Source organism: Crocuta crocuta, unplaced genomic scaffold, assembly GCF_008692635.1.
Source record: "Crocuta crocuta isolate KB4526 unplaced genomic scaffold, BGI_CrCroc_1.0 scaffold23, whole genome shotgun sequence".
Classification (NCBI taxonomy): domain Eukaryota; kingdom Metazoa; phylum Chordata; class Mammalia; order Carnivora; family Hyaenidae; genus Crocuta; species Crocuta crocuta.
This window is the reverse complement of record NW_027529439.1, coordinates 380,570-406,065: the sequence shown is the minus strand read 5'-3', so window position 1 is coordinate 406,065 and position 25,496 is coordinate 380,570. Positions and strand designations below refer to the sequence as shown.

The following is a 25,496-nucleotide window of genomic DNA, read 5'->3' as shown; positions in this document are numbered from 1 at the left end:
TGATTGAAATATTTCCAGAACTGATTAAGACGGACCAAGAAGCCCTACAGAGCCCAAGCAGGACAAATAAAAACAAGTCAACCAGAAAGTAATACTTCAAAAACCAAGGATCATTGGTATTCACAGGCAGAGAAAGTATGTATTTACTTGGTTTAATCCTGTTAGGCAGCAACATTCACAAACAGTGATGAAGGGAAAACTTACATAACTCCAATTAGAGGTCACTAAAACTCAAGTTGGCATCACCACCCCTCCAAAAGCACTGTCTCCAGGAAAGCTTCCTCTCAACCTGGATTTGGGCTTCTTCCCCCATCAAAGATAGATCTACTCAGCGGTCAACAGTAAGGTGCCTTAAAGGAGTAATAAAATAAAATAATAAAACTAAAATGCCGTTGATATTCTTCAAAGCTCTCACAAGAAGAGGCTACAGCTTTGGTTTGAACTTGGGGTCAAGGGTACAGTCAAACCAGCCCCATCCATACCCCAGCTCTGCCCCTTTCCCCACCTCTTCTGCAAAATGAAATGAGAGAAGGAGATGGAGTGACCTGCCCAGGGCCTCCTTGCACACAGCGCCCAGCAGTGTAAGCATTGCTACCGTGTTGCTGACATTGGGTATTGTGAGGGCAGTTGGTGCAGTGGGTGAAAGTCAGCTCTGCAAGGACTGATGGCTCAGGTTCATTCCATGGCTGAATCTCCTTTCTCCAGTAAGGCCCAGGACACCGGGTGAGAATTCACACTCCCTTTTCTTTTTATGAACTCACTGCTGTGAACCTGGGATAAGCATGAATCTGAATCAGCTCATGACTTATCTTTAGATAACTGCTGTAATGAACATTAGCCATGATTTTTCTATTTCTAGACTTAATAGGGACATTTTCCCTTTGGGAATTAATTATATTGAAAAGCTGAATTTTCCCTTGAAGTGTAACTTTTGTTTTGTTTTAGCTTCTCTAAATGAGAATTATTCTTCAAAAATACCTCAAACTGCTTTTTTCTGAACCTGAATGGAATTTCCCTTTGGTGTTTATAGTTATTACCAATTTCATGCTGGCCTGGAGATGTACTTAATGCCAAGATTAGCTGTCTCTGGATTCCAGTCCAACTCTGTCTGTTTCCACACTTTCAGATGTCTCCTCTCTGCTTTCACTGTAGCTGCCTTCTCTTCTTTCTGCGTCTCAGTGGCCCTAACTCAGTCTTTACTAGGACATCTCAGTTATTACAGAAAATCCAAAGTGAAAAGTGACATCTGGGGTCAGGAGAGATATGGTACCACTTGACCAGTCTCTGCACATCTCCCCACCAGGCTCCATTTTTTTCTGTGCTGTTCTGTTCTGAGATAGGCCCTGGCTCAGGGAAGCCAAAATCCTACTGTAGCTCATCTCTGCATCCTGTCTGTAGCCATAGATCATTCCTGTAAAAGAGTGATCCTGCCCTGACTTCCCACCACATCCTGGGGTGCAAAAATGTGTCTTTCCCCAATGCATTCAGTGCCTGGCTGAGGCCCCTGGGAATCCCCCCAGCCTCCCTGCCCCCTACCTCCAGAGCACAAGAACAAGCACTGTCCTTGGGAACAGCCGTTCTCAGTTCTTGCTTTGGTCCAGTTTTTGTAGGAAACAATTGGATTGGGGCCTTTCACATCCCATTGCCCATGGCCCCAGTTCATAGAAACCTCATCCACCCACATCTAGAGAAAGGACAAACCTGGATCCTGGGACGTCTCTCTCAGGCAAACCTGTGTTTTTCACAGAGGCAGTCTGTGACACTGAGATCATTTTTGCTTCCCTGCCCTCTGTGCTCCAGATCAGTGCCCACCACCAGAACCTTGCATGATGGTGGAAATGTTCTTGTCCATGCTGTCCAATCCAATACCTATTGGCCACATGGCTATTGAGCATTTAAACTGTGGCTACTGCCACTGAGAAACTGAATATTTTATTTTATTCCACTTTATTCTGTATATATGTTTTACTTATGCCTAAATAGCACAGCAATTTAGACACAGGTAGGTTTACCAAATAAGAGTCTAAAATAGGTGAGCTCTTAGTGTATATTTCTTCCCTGTAATGGATTTCCTCCCTAATGGAATTTTTTTCAGTATTCTCTTTTGAATGAATAGGTCCTTTCAGTTTTGTCCTCGAGATTATGTTCAGCAACAACAATATCATTATTTGATCATAAACATCAAAACAGAAGGAAGAGAATGAACAAAATAAACTTTATTTGAACTACCCTGGTCACTGTCCAAGTTTATATCCAAGCCATTTCATAAATAGCACCATAACTACAGTCCTCTAAGTCCACCACACATGCAACAGGTCTAAGTGCATGGTTCTGTTGCTAAGCACTGCTTGTTACTTAGCAACAGAGAACAGACCATCACTCAGCATATCTGTAGACTATAGCCAGTGGCCACCTGTTGGTGTCACAGGCATACTTGACTCGTCAGAAAGAAGCCAGCATAGTTGTGACCCATAGGAGGTGTTCAGTACCCCAGACATCCCTTGAACACCTACATAGCTGCAAGGCACATATAATGTGGGGTTAAGATAAGGACAACCTTTCCCTGTTCCCAAGGACCTGGCTCAGCAGGCTGCCTTCACGTGTGTTCCACGCCATTGGCCCTCTTGTTTAGCTAGTAAACACTTTTACAAACCGAAAGGTTTATGTCATCTTGCTAATGTTCAGATGACTTAAGGCATACTTAAAAAAAAAAAAAAAAAAAAGAGAGATCTGATTCAGAGTTCCAAGTCTCATCTATGGACTTCTGTGGTTCTTCCCACGCCAACCACAGAATGAAGGACAGACAGTTTTTAAGGATCCAGTTCTGGCCAAATTAGTGCTCTAACAAGCCACCTGAGTTTTCATGGGCTTCCCTGGACATCCCCACATATGCTGACCTTCTACCAAGAGACATTTGAGGTGGAAAGGGGAATCTTTCCACATCACAGCTTGAAGAAACAGAATACATGAGTGGTTCTAGAACTAAAATTGGAGCACATTCATACCATCACTTTTAAGAGTTAGGTTTCACTATACATAAGCCAGGGTGAATAGAACTATATACCAAAAAATGATGCTACAAGCTTGAAAGTTCTCAAGATAGCTATATTTAGATAGAGGTACAAACATTTTGAATTCAGATTCCCCAGTATGCCAACACTAAAAAGGCACCCTCTGACCCTCTCCACATTTCCCCATGAGCAAAGGCACAAAAGGATAACTCTAAATGTTATAAAGAGCATGTATAAGTAAATCTGCACACTACATTGTGTATTTGCATATTATTCTTCCAAAATATAAAAGTATAAAAATAAAATTTCTGCCTTTTGTATCTAGAAACAACTGGGGGAAAAATATGATTGCTTCTAGTTCTCAGTCATCTGAGCAGGCACGCCTCACCTTCCTGTGCTGTCTGGAGGTAACACAGAAATGGAGATGACAATAACTTTTCATCCCAGGAAATGAAATTCAGGACAAGAGAAACATATGCTAAGCATAACAGATAGTATCTCTTCATAGGTCCTCAGCAGAGAGAAGGAGGCAGAGCTTAGCACAGACTTCACATTTGGGCAGTGTGGGTTACACTCTGGGAGAGGAATGCTTCTGGGACAGTGGGAAATGAGCCAATCTGAGAGCTATATTCTGGAAGGATGGTTAGGGGTGTGGGCACTGGGTCTTGGCCAAAGCCCATCACTGAGCAGCAGTTTGTTTGTCTTTGTACTTCTGGTAGGCTTTCAGTATTTCCGTGATGACATGGGGGTCCTCCAGGGTGGTGGTATCTCCCAGATCCTGAGCTCTTCCCGTAATTATCTTCCTCAGGAGCCTCCGCATGACTTTTCCAGACCGAGTTTTTGGAAGACGCTTCACAACCTGTCAAGGAAGGGGTGTGGAATTCAAGTTCAGGTGGTGCCCAGACTCCCAGCAGTGTCCAGCTGCATTGGGATAACAGCAAGGGATGACACCCTTGCTGGGGACTCAGGAATGAATGATTGAGATGCCAGGCCTGCCCTAAAGACATGGAGACCTGTGGTCTCTGGTTTTATCTTTCCACCATCTGGACCTAAAGCTGAAATCAACCTGAAGGGCAGAAGCAACCATGCATCAGGGGTTTGTTGAAGATTTTCTCCAGGTCAGGTATGCCCATACCTGGGTCTGCCTCACTGCTACAGATACCTCCATCTCCCATCCACTACATTAATGAGGGATCCCAGGTAGCAACAGAACCAAGTATATGCCATGGCACTTTGTTTCCAGCAGCTGGCCTGGCCCGAAGTGGATTTTTGCTGGCATAAGTGGTAAGAGCTACTTCATAGAAAAATGTTGTCTTGCTTAGTATTTGAAAATTTAACATTTAACATTTTCAAACAGCCATGGTCCCTTTAATGTCAAAAGCAACATCCTAAGGGCTTAGTTTGGGGCTTATTTAACAATGACCTATTTTTTGAAAATAGAGTTCAGGTCTCCCTGAATCTCTGGTCACCAGACCAATAGCTTGATTTCCTATGACACCAGGGGAGGCTAGGGCCATTCTCACCTTAGATGACCTCCTTTGACCCAAGGAAGGCTGTGGGGGGAAATGTTAACAAAGGAAGGAGTGGAAACCTAACAGGGTTGGAGAGTCGGCCCCATTCTTCCCCAGACATGACTCTAACACAGACCCCCCTCAGACAAGTTCTGGCAGTGTCCCCTGCATTGACACCAGGAGATATGTTCAGAATCCAACTGGGGCTGGGGAACACTGGTACTTTCCACATGTTTCTCAATTTAAAATCTCTAATTTTCAGAAGAAGGCAGAGATTTAAACAAAATGCAACAATGGAGGAATTTATCCCAAATGCAAGAATAAGGTAAGTCCATGTTCAGAGATCTAAGTGGATCAGATATAAGTAACATGACTGATGGAGAATTTAAATCAACAATCATAAGGATACTCACTGGGTTTGAGAAGAGAAGACATTAGTGACCCTTAACACAGAGATAACAGAGTTAAAAGAGAATCAACCAGAGATGAAGAACTCAATACATGAGATTAGAAACAGGCTTGATGCAATGAACAGCAGACTGGAAGAAGCAGAGAAATGAATCAGTGACTTAGAAAACAAAATAATGGAAAATAACGAAGCTGAACAAAAGAGAGAAAGAATTATGAAACACAGCAATAGACTTAGGAGACTAAATATGACTGCATCAAATGTAATAATATTAACATTTATATTATAGGAGTCCCAGAAGAAGAGGAAAGAGAAAAGAGGACAGAAAATTTTTTCAAAAAAATAATAGCTGAAAACTTTCCTAATCTAGGAAAGGAAACAGACATCAAGATCCAGGAGGTACAGAGAACTCCCACCAAAATCAACAAAAGCAGGCCAACACCAAGACATATTATAATTAAATTTGCAAAATACAGTGAGAAAGAAAAATCCTAAAAGCAGCAATTAAAAAAAGTCCTCAACTTACAAGGGAAGACCCATAAAGCTAGCTACAGATCTGTTCTCAGAAACTTGGCAGGCCATGCTATATTCAACACACTTAATGGGAAAAATCTGTAGCCAACAACACTCTATCCAGCAAGGCTATCAGTCAGAGCAGAAGGAGAGATAAAGAGTTTCCCAGACAGACAAAAACTAAAGAAGTTTTTGACTACTAAACCAGCCCTGCAAGAAATATTAAAAGGGGACTCTGAGCGGAAAAGAAGGACCCAAAGTGACAAAGACAAAAAGAATCAAAGAAAATCTCTAGATTAAATGACAAAACAAGTAATAAAATGGTGATAAGTACATATCTATCAAAAATTACTTTGAATTTAAATGGACTAAACAATCAAAAGACATAGAGTAACAAAATGGATAAAAAAACAACAATACAAGACCCATCTATGTGCTGCTTACAAGAGACCCATTTTAGAGGTAAAGATACCTGCAGATTGAAAGTGAGGGGATGGAGAAACATTTACCATGCAAATGGATGTCAAAAGAAATCCAGAATAGTAATACTTATTTTAGACAAAATAGATTTTAAAACAAAGACTGTAACAAGAGACAAGGATACTATATAATCATATAGGGGATAATCCAACAGGAAGATATAATAATTGTAAATATGTATTCTCCCAATATTAGGAGTACCCAAATATATAAGATAATAACAAAAATAAAGGAATTAATAATAATACAATAATAATAGGGGACTTTAACACCCCACTTACAACAATGGACAGATCATCTAAACAGAAAATCAACAAGGAAACAATGGCTTTGAATGACACACTGGACCAGATAGACTTAACGTATATATTTAGAACATTTCATCTTAAAGCAGCAGAATACACATTCTTTTTGAGTGCATATGGGACATTCTCGAGAATACATCACATATTCAGTCCCAAAACATGCCTCAGCAAGTACAAAAACACTGAGACCATACAATGCATGTTTTCTGATCACAGCACTATGAAACCAGAAGTCAACCACAAGAAAAAATTTGGAAAGACCACAAATACATGGAGATTAAACAACACGCTACTAAAAAATGAATAAGTGAACCAGGAAATCAAAGAAGTATTAAAAAAATATATATGGAAACAAATGAAGATGAAAACACATTGGTCCAAGACCTTTGTGATGCAGCAAAAGTGGTTCTAAGGGGGAAGTATATACCAATACAGGTCTACCTCAAGAAGCAAGAAAAATCTCAAATAAACAACTTAACCTTACACTCAAAGGACCTAGAAAAAAAACAATAAATGAAGCCTAAAGCCAGCATAAGAAGGGAAATAAGATTAGAGAAAAAATAAATAGTATAGAAATGAAAACAAAATAAAACAAAATAAACAATAGATCAGATCAATGAAACCAGGAGCTCAGGTCAATGAAATCAGGAACTGACTCTTTGAAAGAATTAATAAAATTGATAAACCCCTAGCCAGACTAATCAAAAAGAAAAGAGAAAGGATCCAAATAAATAAAATCACAAATGAGAGGAAAAATAACAACCAACAACACAGAAATACAAACAGTATTACAAAAGAATACTATGAAAAATTATATGTCAACAATTTGGACAACCTGGAAAAAATGCATACATTTCTAGAAACATAAAAACTACCAAAACTGAAACAATAAGAAATAGAAAGCTTGAACAGACCAATAATCATCAAAGAAAATGAATCAGTAATCAAAAAACTCCCAACAAAGAAAAAGCCCAAGTCCAGAGGACTTCACAGGTGAATTCTACTAAATATTAAAGAAGACTTAATACCTATTCTTCTCAAACCATTCCAAAAAATAGAAAACGAAAGAAAACTTCCAATTCTATGAGGCCAGCATTACTCTCTTACCAAAACCAGATAAAGACTCCACTAAAAAAGAGAACTACGGGCCAATATCCCTGATGAACATGGATACAAAAATTCTCAAAAAAAATCCTAGTAAATCAAATCCAACAATACATTAAAAGAATTACTCACCACGATCAAGTGGGATATATTCCTGGGTTGCAAGGGTGGTTCAATACTTGCAAATCAATCAATGTGATACACCATATTAACAAAAGAAAAGATAAAAACCATATAATCATTTCAATAGATCCAGAAAAAGCATCTGACAAAATATAGCATCTATTCATGATAAAAACCATCAACAAAGTAGGTTTAGAGGGAACATACATCAACATAATAAAGGCATATATGAAAAGCTAACATCATCCTCAATGAGGAAAAACTGAGAGCTTTTCCTCTATGGTCAAGAACAAGACAGGGATATACACTCTCACTGCTGTTACTTAACATGGTACTGGAAATCCTAGAAACAGCAATCAGACAACAAAAAGAAAGAAAAGGCATCTAGATCGGCAAAGAAAAAAGTTAAATGTTCACTATTTACAGATGACATGATACTCTATATAGAAAACCTGAAATACTCCACCAAAAAATTGCTAGAACTGATACACAAATTCAGTAAAGTCACAGAATACAAACTCAGCATACAGAAATCTAAGTTTTTATTTATTTATTTTGAGTGAAAGAGAGAGAAAGAAAGAGCACCAGGGAGTGGCAGAAGGGAGGGAGAGAGAGAATACCAACCAGTCTCTGCACTGTCAGCGTGGAGCCCAATATGGAGCTGAAACCTACGAACTGTGAGATCATGATCTGAGCTGAAATCAAGAGTTGGATGCTTAAACAACTGAGCCACCCAGGCACCCCCGTTAAATTTCTATAAACCAATAATGAAGCAGCAGAAAGGGAAATTAAGGAGTCAATCTCATTTACAATTGCACCAAAAACCATTAGATACAGAGGAATAAACTTGACCAAAGAGGTGAAAGACCTGTACTCTGAAAACTGTAAATCACTGATGAAAGGAACTGAAGATGACACCAAGAAATAGAAAGACATTCCATGCTCATGAGTCAGAAGAACAAATACTGTTAAAATGTCTATACTACCCAAAATAATCCACACATTTAATGCAATCCCTATCAAAATACCAACAGCACTTTTTCACAAGAACTAGAACAATCCTAAAATTTGTATGGAACCTCAAAACGCCCAAATAGCCAAAGCAACCTTGAAAAAGCAAAGCTAGAGGCATCACAGTTCCAGACTTAAGGTACATTACAAAGCTGTAGTAATCAAAACAGTATGGTACTAGCACAGAAATAGACACACAGATCAATGGGACAGAATAGAAAACCCAGAATGAACCCACAACTACATGGCCAATTAACTATCAAAAAAGCAGGAAAAAATATCCAATGGGAAAATGACAATCTCTTCAACAAATGGTATTGGGAAAACTGTACAATTACTTGCAAAGGAATGAAACTAGACCATTTTCTTACACCAAACACAAAAATAAATTCAAAATGGATTAAAGGCCTAAATGTGAGACCTGAAATCATCAAACTCCTAGAGGAGAACACAGACAGTAACCTCTTTGACATGAGCCATTGACTTCTTTCTAGATATGTCTCCTGAAGCAAGGGAAACAAAAGCAAGAATAAACTATTGGGACTTTATCAAAATAAAAAGCTTCTGCACATCAAGGAAACAATCAACAAAACTAAAAGGCAATCAATGAAATGGAAGAAGGTATTTGCAGATGACATATCTGATAAAGGGTTAATATCAAATATCTATAAAGAACTTATACAACTCAACAACCCCCCAAAAAACAAATAACTTTTTTTTCTCAAAAAAGACATCCAGATGGCCAATAGACCCATGAAAATTTGCTCAACATCACTCATCATCAGGAAAGTACAAATCAAAACTTCAATGAGACATCACCTCATACCTCTCAGAATGGCTAAAATCAACAACACAGGAAACAACATGTCATGGTGATGATGTGGAGAAAGGGGAACCTTCTTTGTTGCTGGGAATGTAAATTGGTGCAGATATTGCAGAAAACAGTATGGAGGTTCCCCAAAAGTTAAAAATAGAACTACTCTATGATCCAGCAATTGCACTACTAGGTATTTACCCAAGGAATCCAAAAATACTAATTCAAAGGGATACATGTACCCTGATATTTATAGCATTATCCACAATAGACAAATTATGGAAACAGCCCAAGAATTCATCAACTGATGAGTGGATAAAGAAGATGTGGGCTGTGTATGTGTGTGGGTNTATATAGTCACAAGACAGACAAATACCATATGATTTCATTCATATGTGGAATTTAAGAAAAAAACAAAGAGCTAAGGGGAAAAAAAGAGAGAGAGATGGGCAAACCAAGAAACAGATTCTTAACAGAGGGGAGGGGGGGTAGGGGGATGGGTGAAATAGGTGGTGGGGATTAAGGAGTGCACTTATTGTGATGAACACAGTAATACGGAATTGTTGAATCACTATATTGTACATCTAAAACTAGTATCACACTGTATGTTAATTAAATGCATTGAAATAAAAACTTTTAAAAAATAAATAAAATCTCTTAATTTTCTTCACCACTCAGACCTGCTTCTATAACTAGCTTCCACAGGCCAAAGTAAGAGAGTGCCTAATCCTGCCCAGCATGGTCCCCTGAACAGGTGAGTTGTGTAAATGTTTGCTGCCAGGTCTTCTGACCTCCCCCTCTCTCTGAGGATATGGCAACTCACCATCCCCACCTACTTCCCTGGAAGCCAAACAGCTAACTTTCTGCTGATGAAAGTGATCACTTGTTGTATGTTAATTGTGGGAAGCAGAAAAGGAGGCTTACGACAAGCAGCACCATCACACCTGAGGGTCAGGTGCCACTCACCAGAATCTGATCGGGCACGGCATACTTGGCAATCTTGTTGGCCACTGCTGACCTGAGCTCCTTCACCACCAAATCTGGGTCACCTGCGTTGTCCTTCAACACAATGAAGGCAAATGCAGCTGGAAGGAAGCAAAGGTTTGGGGTGTATTAGACCACAAACCATCTCCTGAGGCAGACCACTGTATATAGTCACCATAAATCCTAAAGATGTTTAAATCATATGTTGGTGACCTTGTAGCAGCTGCTTTCTTTCATTGTAGCCCTAAAGACGCACTTCCATTTCATCCAAAGCGGAAGCAATTCTAACAGCTCCTTTGAACATCCTAGCAAAGCCAACATCTAGTTGAGAGCTCTCTGGGGCTCTTGTGTTGACTGGCTGGGGGGTGTGACCTTGGAGGCATAACTTAACCCCCTTCCACTGTCCCTGCATCTGTGAAGTAGACCATAATGTCAGGAAAATGCTATTTTTCTCCTGTGAGATGGTGCATGGGAACACAGTACGTTGCACTAATCTTGTGCATACATGTATAGCATGGTGGGAACTAGCCAAAGTAGCTATTAAAATGTAAATGAAATTAAGGTTAAAATGTAGTTCCTTGGTCTCATGAGCCACCTATAGCTACGGCTACTGTCCTGGACAGCACAGATTAGGAGCAAACTCCATCTTGGCAGGAAGTTCTGTTGGGCAGTGCTGACTAATCAATATTTTAGCATAAATACTAAGTTTTGTCAGTATCTTTCCAGGTTCCAGAAAGGATTAACAGTGGTTCCCACAGGTCTTTACATTTCTTTTCAATCCACCTGGGATAATCTTGTATATGTGGGACCCAGGGATCCAATTCTATTGTTTCTCCACATAAGCAATCTCAGAACCACTTTAGACAGTCTCTTTCCCATGGATTTGCAATGCCCTGTCATAAACAAAGCTCCTATATATGGGCAGCCTGTGTATACCGGCATCAATTCCATCCCATCTTAATTAATTCTCCCCATGCCACATGCCACCTAACCTACTATACAGCTTCTTCATTGATTGTGTTTACTGTGTGTTGTCCATCTTTCCCCTCTACTCCCTCACCTTCCAGCATGAAAGCTCTATGAAGCAGGGACTTTTGTCCCTTGCCAGGTCTGGGTCCTAATCAGACAAGACCCAGAGCCTCCCCTCAGTCATATCACGTGCAAACACAGAGAGTGGGGACAAATAGATACCCAACATCTTTTGCTTTTGTGTATTACAAATGGATAGCTGTTCAAATTTGTTAGAAATCAGAAAAATGTATATCACCATACCCATGGACACACATGTCCTCCCCATCACTAAGTGGCCTGGTGACCCCAGAGTTACTTAGGTGCAGCTTCTACTGATGGGATTATGAGGTGGCCCAAGGCCTCTGAGTGTCACACACAAGGACCTGTTCCCGTCTCTGTTCCCTTCCTATCCCTGCCCCCATTCTGGCACTTCCCAGTTTCTTACTAAGGAAAGGGTGGCAGCCTCATGAACACATGCTTCTCATAGCAACTGAAAATGCTTTGTTTTTAAAGAACTTCAATAAATGTTAAATTTTACAATGAGTCAATTTAGATAAGGCGTTTGCATAAATAATAGACCAGAGGCATACAAATGTGGCAGGAAGGCAGGTAACGATGGGACGTGCTGTGACAGAGGCTGTCCCTGACAGCAAGAGGGAGAGTGCCCAATCCCAGGCTGCTTGGCTGAGCAGTGGAGGATGGTCTGCCCAGCTGTGCAGTGTAGGGTCAGCAGTGTCTAGCTCATGCCAGGCCAAGCAAGTATAGCCACTGTGCACTGAACACTGTAATACTTAGGTGATCCTGTCTCTTCCCTCACCTACCTGCTTAGAATCTGGCAGACTTTGGAATAATGTGTGTCTTTAATAAAGACCACCCTGATCTTCATTTAGCGTTCCCCTGGCATGTCATTCTGCAGTGGGAACCACAGGTCAAATTCCTCCAGAGCAGCAAAAGTCCACTCCAGAGCACACTCCTGTCTGCCAGTTCCTGTGGCAGCTGCAAGCCAGCACCACATGCTGTGACCAAGCATGGGCAAGGAGACGCTCTGAGCATGACAGGGCATTTCATGTGAACCCTCTGTAACTAGGCCACCACATGCACACAGATAGATGAAACTCCCAAGCTCAGTAGAGGCCAAATAGGTTCTGGCTGCTTGTAGATGTGTATCCTCATGTCCTTAAAGGATGGCACAGCTAGGACATTTCAGAAATCTGACCCTCACATAACATGTGTGCAATCAAGTCTCCTGACCCAATATCTCCATGTGAGACAGAAGGAAGCAACAGCTTGACCCATAAAAATCCCTTACCACCCACCCCCCACAATGGGTGTAAGACAATGAGGAGCTCCTTTGGTGGGTGCTCACCTTCTCCTTTGATGTCATGGGGGTAGCCAATGACAGCAGTCTCTGGCACAGCAGGGTGGGTAGCCTGTGCAGAACACAAAGCAAAACATGCAGAAGGTGAACCCCCTGAGTCAGTACACAAGTAAATCTGAGGCCTCGAAGAGGTGCCCTAGCCAAGGAGGCCAGGCCATGCTCACCATTGCATCCTCAATCTCAGCGGTCCCCAGCCTATGACCGCTAATGTTGATGACATCATCCATCCGCCCAGTGATCTGGTAGTAGCCGCCCTCAGTCCGGTAAGCCCCATCTCCGGTGAAGTAGTAGCCTGCACCACAATGGGAGAATTCAGCACCAATACCACTGAACCAGGACCTGGCGGGGCTCCCTTCCCTCCAGGAGGGACACAGTAGTACCCATACCCTGACTCTCTCTATAAGAGAAAGCCCTGAAGCCCCAGCTCAGCTGACTTCCTGCCTGTTCACCCTCCTTGCAACCCCTTGTGGAGATACTTCTCTAGATAGTGCCATCTGGCTGTGTGCTAGAGATAGCGCAGTGGCTCTGAGTCAGAATTCTGACCATGTCATGACTGCAAACGTTGGGGAACAGAAGATACACAAGGAGCCCACCCAAGTGTGCCCAAAAGTGAGTCTCTTTCACACAAGCTTGAGACTGAAGATGATGGGTTCCAACAGGCACATTGTGTATATAATCTTCCAACTCAGCAGCACAAAGCAAAGCAGGAAAAAAAAAAAGTAAACTGGAAGAAAACTCAGAGCCATCATGGCAGTTTTCCAGAGTGGTTTCTTCACCCTTCTCTCTTAGTAGCCTAAGGCATGCACACCACAGTCAGGCACCTTGGGCTCTGCGTGCAGCCCCACTTAACCCCCAGATATTCTTACCATTCCAGAGACCAAGGGGCCTAGGGAGGTGAAGGGGGCAGGATTCCAACTCCAAAGTGTCACTGCTCTATACTCAGTCATCATTTTCTGAGCCTATGATTCCCAGTGTGTGTAAAAATGCATGACATGATCCACTTTAGCCAGCTCACCTGGATAAGGCTTGAAGTAGGCCTCCATGAATCTCTGGTGGTCTCCATAGATGGTTCTGGCCATGCCTGGCCAGGCCTGGGACAGGCACAGAGCCCCAGAGACATTACCGCCCTCTACAACATTTCCCTACAGACCCGGAGACACACATGTGAGAGAAGTGGCAGGTTGTGCTTCAGAAGGCAAAAACTAACATTCTTCTGAAAAATGATAGAGGGAAGTGTCAGAGATATGCATGAAAACAGAAATACGAAAAATGACAAGGAGGCCCCAAAAGGAACTGCCTTTCTCCTCTGTAAGGAACCAGCCTGGAATGGGCTTCCCAGAGAACCTAGGGCTCACGCCATGGGCAATTTCAACCATGTCTTTGAATGCTTGCCCTCCTCCACCTACAAGAGCCTGGCACACATGATGTGGGACAGTGGGCAGAGGAGGCCATGAAGGCGGACAGGAGTGTTGGGAAGTCGGTAGGGAGGAAGCTCGGCATGGAGGACGGGGACACCTCTGCAAGGCCCTTACCTTCTCGTCCATGAGAACGGGGATGATGCCATAAAAGGGCCTCATCGCCATGGCAGGGAGGATTTCTGCTCCTTCTTCTGAGGGGCGTGGGGCGATGCAGATACCACCTGTTTCTGCAGGGAGAATGGGGAAGAAATGCAAGATGGGCCTAGCATGTACTGGGATGTTTATCTAGGCCCTGCCATTGAAGTGTCCATGACAGACACACAAGTGGTCTCCCAGGGTGGGAGCACTCTCCCAGTTCTTGCCCCTGTCTGCAATAAGGAAATAACAAAGTGATCCCAGTGACACACAGACCTCTTTCTGAGGCAAGCCCAGACTTGGGTTCTAGTCCTCTTATCTGCAGAAATGAGATGGAGACCCAAGGTGGAGGGGTAAGTCCCAGGAGCTATGGCTTCCTCCCCTCATCCTTGGTCTGTGGGAAAGGGCAGAACCCACCTACTTGCACAGGAAGATGGAGAAAAAGAACTGTTTCTGGGCCAGTGCCTCCCCCCGACCCACACACACACACCAAACAATGAAAAGCGATGCTCACAATTCTGTTCTCACATCTCTGGTACTTCCCTCTATCCATCTGCATGGAAATGCCTCATGAGACTCAATTCTAGGGAGTGTCTATCCTGAGCCTTCCCAAATGGAGGAGAACAGAGCTATTTGCAATACCTCACTCTCTGGCTTCTTGGAGAATGAGACCCCAGTTGGCTACATTTATTGCAGCAGTGGTGGTGATCTCTTACTCTGAACACCCTAATAAGTCAGATACACCAGAGCAGAGAGGGCAAAGAAAAACAAAATGACACAGAAAAAAAATGTGTTTCCCACTAAAATATAAATTTAGACTCTGATCCCTTACAGCAGGGCCCATCTGCATCAGATGTATTTGTTTTGGGCACATGGACCCTACAGGGAAAATGAACATTTTGCTAAGTACCTACTGCCTGTCAGCAGTAGGCAACATGCAGCAGTACTATCATCTCTTTCCATCTTTACCAGGGCCTGTAGTGGAGCGCCCCCATTTCACCAATGGGGAACCCAAGGCCCAGAGAAGTCATTACACATCTTATAGCTCCAAAAGGGCAGCCACCTCTGCCTCTCACTCCAGACACTGGATTTTTCAACCACCACATATGCTGAGGGGCTGAGGTGTTAGTGGTGTTGGATGGTATTCACAGAGCCTCACACTTGACCCTCCAAGACTCAGGCTTAGCCACATGTTCTCATGTGCTGTCACATACAGTGAGTGAGCCCTGCCATCAGGTCCCCTTCTCCTCAGGAGCATTGTCACCTGTTTGCCACCAGGTGTCCACCAGAGTGCATCTGCCGTCCCCCACCACCTTGTGGAGCCACTCCCAGGCCTCACGGTTGATTGGTTCTCCCACTGAAAACACACACAAAAGGAAAAACAATATAATAGACTTCAATAAACCTGAAACCAAAAAGGATAGGTTTTTACAGGTAAAATAGCTCTATAATTTTTCTGAAGGACATAAAAGAAAACTTGAAAAGCAGTGAGATTCATCACATTTATGGCCATCAAAAAATACAAATTACAACAAGATATTTTCACCATCATGTCAAAAATTTTAAAGTTGGAAAGAATGTGGGGGTAACAATATCATACAGTGTTGTAGGAGTATAATTTGGTATGGAATTGGGGAACAACTTGGATGGTTCTCTTAATATTTATGCAGGGGCACCTGGGTGGCTCAGTCAGTTAAGTGACTTTGGCTCACTTCATGGTCTTGTATAGTTCATGAGTTCCAGTCCCGTATCAGGCTCCCTGCTGTCAGCCTGGAGCCTGCTTAGGATCCTCTGTTCCTCTCTGTCTCTGCCCCTCCCCCACTAGAGTGTATGCATGCTCTCTCACTCTCAAAAATAAATAATAAACATTTTAAAATTAAAAAATAAAAGTTCATACACCTGGTACAACTACTTAGGAGACTGCGGTGGAATCCACTAAATCTAAACATAAATTTATCCTATTCAAAAATGTCACTCCCACTGTACACCCTACAGAAAAGAATGCATATGTCCACCAAAAGGGCTCACATACAAGAATGATCACAGCTTAGAAACAAAACTGCCATCAAGAGTAAAATGAGAAAATAAATTATGGTATATTCACGTGATAAACAGCATGAGAACAAGCAAACCACAGCCATACACTCAGGGCTGACCTGAGACTCATGGCACTGCAGGCACAAGAGTGGCATACATCCCATGAGCCCAGGTGGATGAAGTTCAAGAAATCAACCCATGCTGAGAGTGGTCCAACAGTGGTGTGGCTGGGGATTACTGACTGGGAGGGACCATAAAGAAAACCTTCTGAGGTCTTGAAATTTCTATGGCTTGATCTGGGTGGTGGTTTTATATACATAGGCACAATCGATCATTGAACAATGCAGGGATTGGGGGCACCAGCCCCCCACGCCACCAAAAATTGGTACAACTTTAACCCCCCTAAAACTTAACTACTAATAGCTTACTTTTGAGCAGAAGCCTCATCAAAAATAGTCAATTACCACATATTTTGTGTATTATATGTATTCTATACTGTATTCTTAGAATAAAGTAAGCAAGAAATAAGAAAATATTATTAAGAAAATCATGAAGAAAATACATTTACAGTACTGTATTGCATCTATTGAAAAAAAATCCATGTATAAATAGACCCACCCAGTTCAAACCTGTGTTGTTCAAAGTTCAACTATACGTGTATATAGCAACTGTGTATGTATACATATATATATATATACTCACACACATACACACACACATATACACACAAATATGCTTATGTGTAACAACTGTATATACACACACACACACACACACACACAGACACACACACACACAAGCTTGCATACTATGCCTGATTTCTACATCAGGGTCTATTTGACATGACCTCAATGTCTGTGTACCCCCAAGATTTCATATGTCAAAATCTTAACTCCCAAAGATGATAGTCTTAGGAGGTAAGGCCTTTGGGAGGTAATAAAGCCCTCAGGAATGGGTTTAGTGCCCTTATAAAACAGACCACCCAGACCCCTCTCCTCACATTGGACAATGTGAGGACACAGGGAGAAGGTACCATCTATGAATCAGGAAGAGGGCCCTCACCAGAAGGCAATCGTGCTGGCACCTTGATCTTGGACTTCCCAGCCTCCACAACTGTGAGAAATAAATCCCTGTTGTTTATAGCCAGTGGTGTTTTGTTATAACAGGCCAAAGGGCTAAGCTACCACCCTTATGAAACGCCCATACAAGACTGGCATTCAGCCAGAACTCATCGGCTTAGACATACCGCTGCTAAAACAGTGAAATTCTCTTAGGCTGGCTGTCTCTTGCTCAGGACAAACCAAGTGCAGCAAGTAACCAAGGCCTGACCTGGCCAGGGCCCCCCATGTTGGCCACACGGGTGTTGTGTGTTGTGTGCATTGCCCCCGCACTCACCCACACCTGCAGGGAGGCCAGAAGATACCATGCAGCACTGGCCCATATACTGAGGAACTGCCAACAGCCCAGATACATAACCACAAGGGCGTGACTACAGGACCATACCCATGGCAGCCCTACACAAGGGTAAAATTAAATTCTCAAAGCACAGCAGAGCCATATGGAAAACTGCATGCTGCTGAGTTATAATAAACATAGGATAATAGCACAGTTTGATCTTGTTCATGTGAAAGAAAACATCTTGGAACCGAGCTGTGTCTTTCACAGTAATGTAACTGTGAAGAAGGCATCAGAAGGCGCACAGGCAACAGGGCTGCCTGGAGCAGCACTCACAGAAGACATAAGCTTTCATTACCATGTTCCAATTTTTTTTCCCCAGCAACAATGTCACTTGTGAAACTGAAAGTTAAAAAAAAAAAATCATACAAATTGTGGTGTTAAAGTCTTGAGTAAAGTCAGATTCTGCTGACTGGTCAGATTAAATGAAGTCAATGCATCCAAAGCCTGGGGTGCCGTGGGGGCTAATTCAGCCACATGGAGGCAGCCTGAGCTGTGGAACTACAGTAGAGACCAGCACCACACTGGCTCTGGCCAAGGCATGAAGCCTCCTAGTCCATGGCGCTACTTCTCTTTTGCTGGTACAAGGAGATGCCAGGTACTGTTTAACCTGCCTGCCAGCCCCGCTTATTATTGATAAGCAGGTCCCAAAGAAACCCCTGAAGGGCTCCGCTGGTGGTGTTCATTACATGGCAGGAATGTGCCCATGAGACCAGAAGAATACACAGAGCCTGGCCAAGCCTCTGTGTGTGCTCCCTGGTACAGAGGTTCTGGGCCTGATCCAAGAGAGGAAGTGAAGAGAGGACCACAGAAGCCTGTCTGGCCTAGGGGATGCCTGGCTGAGGCAGCTTTTGGATGGGACGTGCACCCCCACTCTAATACAGCTGATGAGCACCTCCTTCTGAAGTGCTCAGAGCACATGCCTTATCATTGGGGGCCCTAGTGAGTCTTCTATAGCAATTGAACCCATGAGTGCATCTAGAAAATCAAACCTCCCTTCACCACTAGCCTAACTCCTGGGCACTCAGGAGGCCTGCAAATGGTACCTGGAGGATCTGAGTGAGTTTCTGTGGCCCTCTGCTTGCCCTTAGTCCCCAAGCACTGCCCAGCCCAGTGTGCAGGAGCACAACACAGCCCCTGTGCTATGGAGGGCAGGCCTTCTCCATCCACACAGCCCCCAGTCAACACACAAAGTCACCCTCCATAACCTAAACATGCCACAAGAGGCATCTCAAACTCACCACCATCTAGAAAAGAGCCCAAAACTCTTTCTGCTGACCCCATCTGGAAAATTCACAGCACTTGGTCATACAGACACCAACTGACCCCAATCATGAGGGAGGCCCTGAGTAGGATAGAGCTAGGCACATGAAAACAGGTATCCCAGGCAGAGACTCAGGCCATCTGTAGTGGGAAGCAGCATTGCTAGGTAGCAACTGCCCTGGAGATGCCAGCATGTGGGTGTTGAGCCCTCAGCACGAATCTGAGCCTTCTGTTCCTGGTCCTGCAACTCAGCTTCCCAATGAGTAGTCAACCCTCACTGACCTGCTGTGTTTCCCTGTGTGTGGGCACGCGGACGCTGAGGATACCAATGGGTGTGACTTTTGGGAGCTCACTGCCCAGTGAAACAATTAGCATGAGAACAGATATCCAAGTATAGAATACGGAGTTGTCTGAAGAAAGAGAGCCCAAGGTCCAGAGGCGCTCAGGACTCCACAGGGAGAAGGTGCACAGAGATGGCCTTGAGAGAAGGTTGGAATCCACAGAGATGGGGAGGGGCACATTTCAGGCAAGGGGAGACGAGTGAACCAGAGCCCTGAGACCTGTAACAGCACTATATACCTACGCCACTGATGAGTGACATGCATATGCTGTCCTGAGCTCCCTTTCCGTGGACATATTTGGCAGCAAGACACGTCCCTTGTGGTACCTGCCCTACATGCTTCCTCTGTGAAAACCACCAAGCAGATCCAAGTATTCACCAAGGAGCACAGAAGGCCTAGCTGCCCTTGTTTTGCCTATTGACAACATGTGTAAGGGCAGAAATGAAATGAATCAGGAACAGAGAGAGAGAACAGGCATGGGTACCTTCCACCCCACTGGTACCATATGAAGTGACACCATATCACCTTTCCCAAATGCTTCCATGTGACTTGGTGACATCTATCAAAATTATAAATGGATATAACCATTGATCTCATAACTCCTTGCCTTGTAAAGATCTAAAGCAGGAACAGCACACAAGCACAAATTGATGTTGATTACAGTCCTTGGGACTATGTGGCACCAAGCAACAGAGGAACACCTTAGCAATCCAGTCAGCTCCTACACTGGGTAGTCCCATGTGGCCACTGAAGTAGGGCTTGGACCATCATACCAGGTTGGGGAGTTTTCATAATAAAGATGAAGCACAGAACTCAGGTACAGAAACATCTGGAATGTTGTGCTCCAGATTGTTATCACCTGGGGGTTCCAGGAAGCGCTCTATTCAGCCAGGCACACTGCTTGAAGTCACCACAGCCACAGCCACAGCCACAGAGCTTTCATAATTAAAACTGCTTGAAGCCTACACTGGCTCTACCACATGGCACACAACCTCTCCAGCAGCACAGCAGGCCACTCACCTGACCCCAGGGTCCGCAGGGAGGAGCGGTCATACTTCTTCACCCAGGAGTCGCCATATTTCAACAACAGCCGGACAGCCGTTGGGGCTCCATAGAACTGGTTGATCTTTAACCTCTGTACTGTCTCCCAATATCGACCTACAAAAAGGCCCAAGTTCACTGTCAGTCTGAGCCCACTAGATAGTATCTATTCTAGCTTATTTAGAAATCAGACAATAGTTACTGTGTGTTGGATCCATGCAAACTCCTGTATTTACAGAAACGGAATCCAAAACCCATCACTGGGATCAGAAGGGAGCCCTCTGAGAAAGGGTTCCCTGTGGCAATCATCTCCCAGCACACCCCACATCCAAGGCTGGTGCATTTGGTAACAGCCTTCCCCTGGCTTTGGCTGGCTGCATCTACATGGTATATCCCACAAGATATAGCAAGGATTGATTCAAAGGGATATCACTGTGAATTTTAAAAATAACCCATGTAGCACTAACATAGAACTTGTATTCACACTTAAATGTCTCTAAGGTGGTGACAGGTGCTTCCCCTGGAATAGCAGTGGCCACCACTGAGTGAGCCCTGGGGAGCAGGGCAATTGTCCAGCACACACACATACCTGGTTTCCCACAATCCCCCTCAACTCACCACCATGGCTCTACACATGGAATGGGCTGAGCTTCGAGGGGCTGAAGTGACGTGCCAGAGATCACACCCAAGGTGTGGCCCTTAATCCCTCGCTATGCCCCCTACACATTCTTCCTAGCATGTACCTAGTCCATCAGGAGGCTGAAGAGGAGCAGGGGAGGTGACAAAGAAGTTCTACACACATCATTATAAGCACTGTGGAACAGGGCCACCACAATTCAACTGAATTACAACAAATACTTGGGGCTCTGTATTGCCTGAAAAAAGAGATGCCAAGGTGAGCAAGGTGTAGGTCCTCAAAGCAATCTCAATTCATGGAGGTGGACAATGCTCTCTGACAGATGTCCCTGAAGACACAGGCAGCAGAGTTGGAGAAAGTCCTCCCCCCACCCCTGTCTGGGATAACAGGAGGCTGGAAGCTGGCATGGGTGTCGAGGAAGGGCAGGATCTGGTCAGGCGGCCAGAGAGGGGAGAGGGACAGTGCTAAGGGGATGACCCAAGGCACCCAGTTTGCTAGAGGGACAGGAACTCTGGAGGGGGTTGTCCTGAGACGGCTTCCAGTGAAAAATTCGACTCCCATCTATTGCTTATCTGATCTTACTGCAGACATGGCCCCTGGCCCCAAGCCCACCTGGCAGAGCCAAAGGCCTGGCAGCTATGCCACATGACCACAAGGACCACAGCTGGGCCAGAGTGAGGGAATCTACTCCACCCTCCTGTGAACTTCTCCTCCTTTCTCAAGCTTCCTCCTGGGGACCCTGTTTGGGTCCCCAGTCCTCACCAGCATCAGGGTAAACCGGGGTGCTCTCAAAAAGAACAGTGGTCGCTCCATTGCACAGAGGTCCATATACCACGTAGCTGTGTCCTGTGATCCAGCCAATGTCAGCCACACAGCCAAAAACGTCACCTGGCCGGTAGTCAAACACAAGCTGCAGAAACAGGAAGAGAGGTTGTCAGGAGCCTGTCACCCCATGTTCTAAGAGAACCCCATATCACTAAGAGAGTTCTATAAATGCAAGACACAGCTGTTCCCAAAGCCACCAGAGCAGGAAGAATAAGTGTACCACCAGGGCTCTGTGAAGCTACAGCAGTGACAAGACAGAGTACTGCCACACACAACACGTGGACTCTCACAGATGATAATGAAAGAAGCCAGACCTTAGGTGTATACTGTATGAGCCCCAAACCAGCAAAGCTGATCTGTATCCTGGAGGTCATGTTAATACTGGCCCTGCTGGGGGGCTGCCTACCAGCGGCGTGTCAGCACCTCTGGGAGCTAGAGACACCCCAAGTCCTGATGCAGGTGGTGACCACGTGTGTACCCACAGGTAGAGGCTTGTCTAGTCATATGTCCAAAATAAGGGCACCTTTTTGTATTAAGTTATACCACAATTTTTTAAATCTCAAAAATTGCAACAACAACAAAAACATGAAAGCCAAAAGGACCAAGAAGTGCCTCAAGCATCATCAGTTTCTGAGAGCCTGAGCAGGGAGACATATGTGTCTCCTGCATTCTTGCCACAGGGTCCAACTTGAGCCTGATCCACCTCTGGATCCAAATGCCCCTTTGCAGGAAACACAGAGATCAGAGGGACAAATCTCTGGGTGTTAACAACAAAGTTTAAGGAAACGGAATGGATGGAAGAGAACAGGTTAAAAAAGGCTTAAAAGACATATCAAAAAAAAGTCAGTGGGCAAAGAGTAAGCTACAGTATCAGGGGATGCATGTTAGGTGAAAAGCTAGAAGAGGGGAAACAAAGGGCAGTGACACATATGAAAGTCAGGGTATGGGGGAGGGGCTGTGGCCAGACAGGCAGGGAAGAGCTTCTGTGAGGTGGCGGGGACATTCCTCCACTCCATGTTTTTGTTTTTTAATTAATTTATTTAAATTCAAGTTAGTTTACATACAGTGTAGTATTGGTTTCAGGAGTAGAACCCAGTGATTCATCACTTGAACTTCTTAAAAAATTTTTTTTAATGTTTTATTTATTTCTAGGAGAGAGAGAGAGACAGCGTGAGCAGGGGAGGGTCAGAGACAGAGGGAGTCACAGACTGAAACAGGCTCCAGGCTCTGAGCCGGCAGTCAGCACAGAGCCCGACGTGGGGCCCGAACCCACAAACCGCGAGACCATGACCTAAGCGAAAGTCGGACGCTCAACCGACTAAGCCACCCAGGCGCCCCTCATCACTTGGACTCCTTGACTGAAGTGGGGTTGCCTTATAATAATAATTCAGTAAGCTACAGATAGGATTTGTGTGTTTTCTAGATTCTATTCTGTATTCTATTTTGACTTCTTTTCAATCTTTGGGCAAGTGGACCAGTTTCTTGCTGTCACAGATGAATGCAGAAAATCCTCAGGTGTCTCCACAAAGTATAGTGGTCTGGAGATGGCCAGTGCCCTATGCAGCTGTGTCCCAAGGCGGGGGTTGGGGGATTTTTTCAAGGAGGACTTTGCTTTCACAGCACTGAAGCATCAGGATGCCCACACCCAAAGCCCCATAGCATGTGGGACCGAAAAGATTTTTAATACAACTTGGACCCAAATTGCCAAGTCTTTCATGGACTGGAGATTTCTCTCCCTGCAGTTCTGGGAAGGGGAGCAAATGCCTGGGGCCAGCCATGCTCCAAAGGGCTTGACCCTACTGCATACCTCCAAACTCTCTTTCACACCCTTCAGAGCCAACTGTCCTTATCCCCTGGAGAACCACAGCTGTGCATACTTTCATCTACAGAAGGCTCAAAGTTTCCATTCGTAATTCTTAAAAAAAAAATTCTTATTGAAGAGAAATTCAAAAGATGGTCCCATCCCTATACTCCCAACTGCTTCTGCTCATATAGACTGGGTCCTCCAACAATTTTGGTAATTATTATTACCAAAAAACAATCTCTCTCTACATTTACAGCTTCCCTAATGTTAACTTCATCATAAACTGGTGGAAACAATTTGACCTACTCTGTGACTTTCTTGGTATTTAGTCTCAATAGCTATATTTTCAAAAGTATTTTTATTTACATGATGTGTCAATCCTTCCAAACTTCTTCCCACCACCAAGAGCTGAGGAGGGGTGGGGCTTTCTAGTTGAGAACACTGAGGTCAAGAAATGTTCTGTAGCAAGCTCAAGGTCACCAACAGTCAGAATACAGCTGTTCTAATATGGATTTGAATTCAGGTATTACCGTGTCTGCTCAGCCTGGTTTGGTACCACATCTGTCTGTCTGGCTCACTTTCAACATTGTTAGTCCTAGGTGTGAGTAGCCATCAGTGGGACTAGTGCAGCACCACTCAGAGACTGTGTCATGCACAGAGTGCATGCTTGCTACATGCCTCTCAGCACCTGCTCCTTGCCATTCATTTCATGAGGTTCACCTCCCACGTGATCAAGCCTAACCAATGAGCACATTCCACCCCCACCCTTACCCACAGTGACTGAGTCAGAATGGGGCCCTGGATGGCAACCAGGCCAGTGATTTTGCTGAGACTATTAGGCTTTCTCCAGTCCCCGGGGAGGAATGTGGTCAACACAGAGGAAGGGGGCCAAGGCAGGAGAGATGCCACCACCCAGGACCAAAGTCCGAGCCCTTCTTGGATGGGCTCGGGCTTGCTAGTCACCTGGCTAGTCAGTTCTCAGTTTCACCTTCTGCAACAGAGAGATCTATAAACACTGTCTTGAAACCAAATCCTACCTGGGAAGTGTTAACTACTATCCAAGTGACCGGGGATGCCACATTAAACCACAATCCCCACAACCCGCTGACATTCAAATCAGTACCAATTTTTATTTTTTATTTTCTTAAATTTTTAATTATTGTATTTTGAGAGAGACAGTGAATGCAAACAGGGGAGGGGTAGAGAGAGAGGGAGAGAGAAAATCCCAAGCAGACTCCACACTGAATGTGGCTCAATTCCACAAGCCATGAGATCATGACCTGAGCTGAAATCAAGAGTTGATGCTTAACTGACTGAGCCACCCAGGTGCCCCCAGAACAGAACTGATTTTTTAAATACATTTATTGCAATAAAAAAAACAAACATGCCATATCATCTGCTTTATAGGCCCTAGAAAATGGTCCACTCTAATACAACTGCCATATACTGAATTTAAGTTTCCTTACAAAACTAAGTCTTTTTCTAATTTTACTTTTAAAATGTGGCCCCAGGGGCACCTGGGTAGCTCAGTCAGTTAAGTGTCCACCTCCTGATTTTAGCTCAGGTCATGGTCTCATGGTTTGTGAGATAGAGCCCCTTAGGCTCTGTATTGTCAGCATGGATTCTCTCTCCCCCTTCTCTCTCTACCCCTCCTCCCTCCAATCTCAAAATAAATAAATTTTTTAAAATTAAAAAAAATGTTTTACTTTCTTTTAACATCAGAAGGGGAAAAAAACTTTTAAATAGAAGAAAACATTTTAATATGTAATAGTAACACATTCTCTATACCAGCTCAGTTATAAAACATGAGTTTCGACATTTTTTTAGGGAGGGAGGGGCCCAGGAAGGCCTCAGCACCTGGGCCCCTGAGCATCAGATCGCAGCTG

At 44.0% G+C, this 25,496-nt stretch overlaps 1 protein-coding gene across 1 annotated transcript in view; it reads right to left on the bottom strand.

Annotated features, from left to right (window-relative positions):
* Positions 1-3,084: 3,084 nt before the first annotated feature.
* Positions 3,085-25,496, bottom strand: part of ACSS1 (acyl-CoA synthetase short chain family member 1) — a 64,896-nt gene continuing 42,484 nt past the window's right edge. The window contains exons 6-14 of the mRNA XM_077760158.1: positions 21,744-21,891; positions 20,324-20,461; positions 15,472-15,564; positions 14,187-14,299; positions 13,670-13,796; positions 12,819-12,946; positions 12,643-12,706; positions 10,248-10,366; positions 3,085-3,870 (exon numbers count right to left, since the gene is read on the bottom strand). Coding sequence (XP_077616284.1) covers positions 3,691-3,870; positions 10,248-10,366; positions 12,643-12,706; positions 12,819-12,946; positions 13,670-13,796; positions 14,187-14,299; positions 15,472-15,564; positions 20,324-20,461; positions 21,744-21,891 — 1,110 coding nt within the window. The 3' untranslated portion in view covers positions 3,085-3,690. The remainder of the gene's footprint in view (positions 3,871-10,247; positions 10,367-12,642; positions 12,707-12,818; positions 12,947-13,669; positions 13,797-14,186; positions 14,300-15,471; positions 15,565-20,323; positions 20,462-21,743; positions 21,892-25,496) is intronic.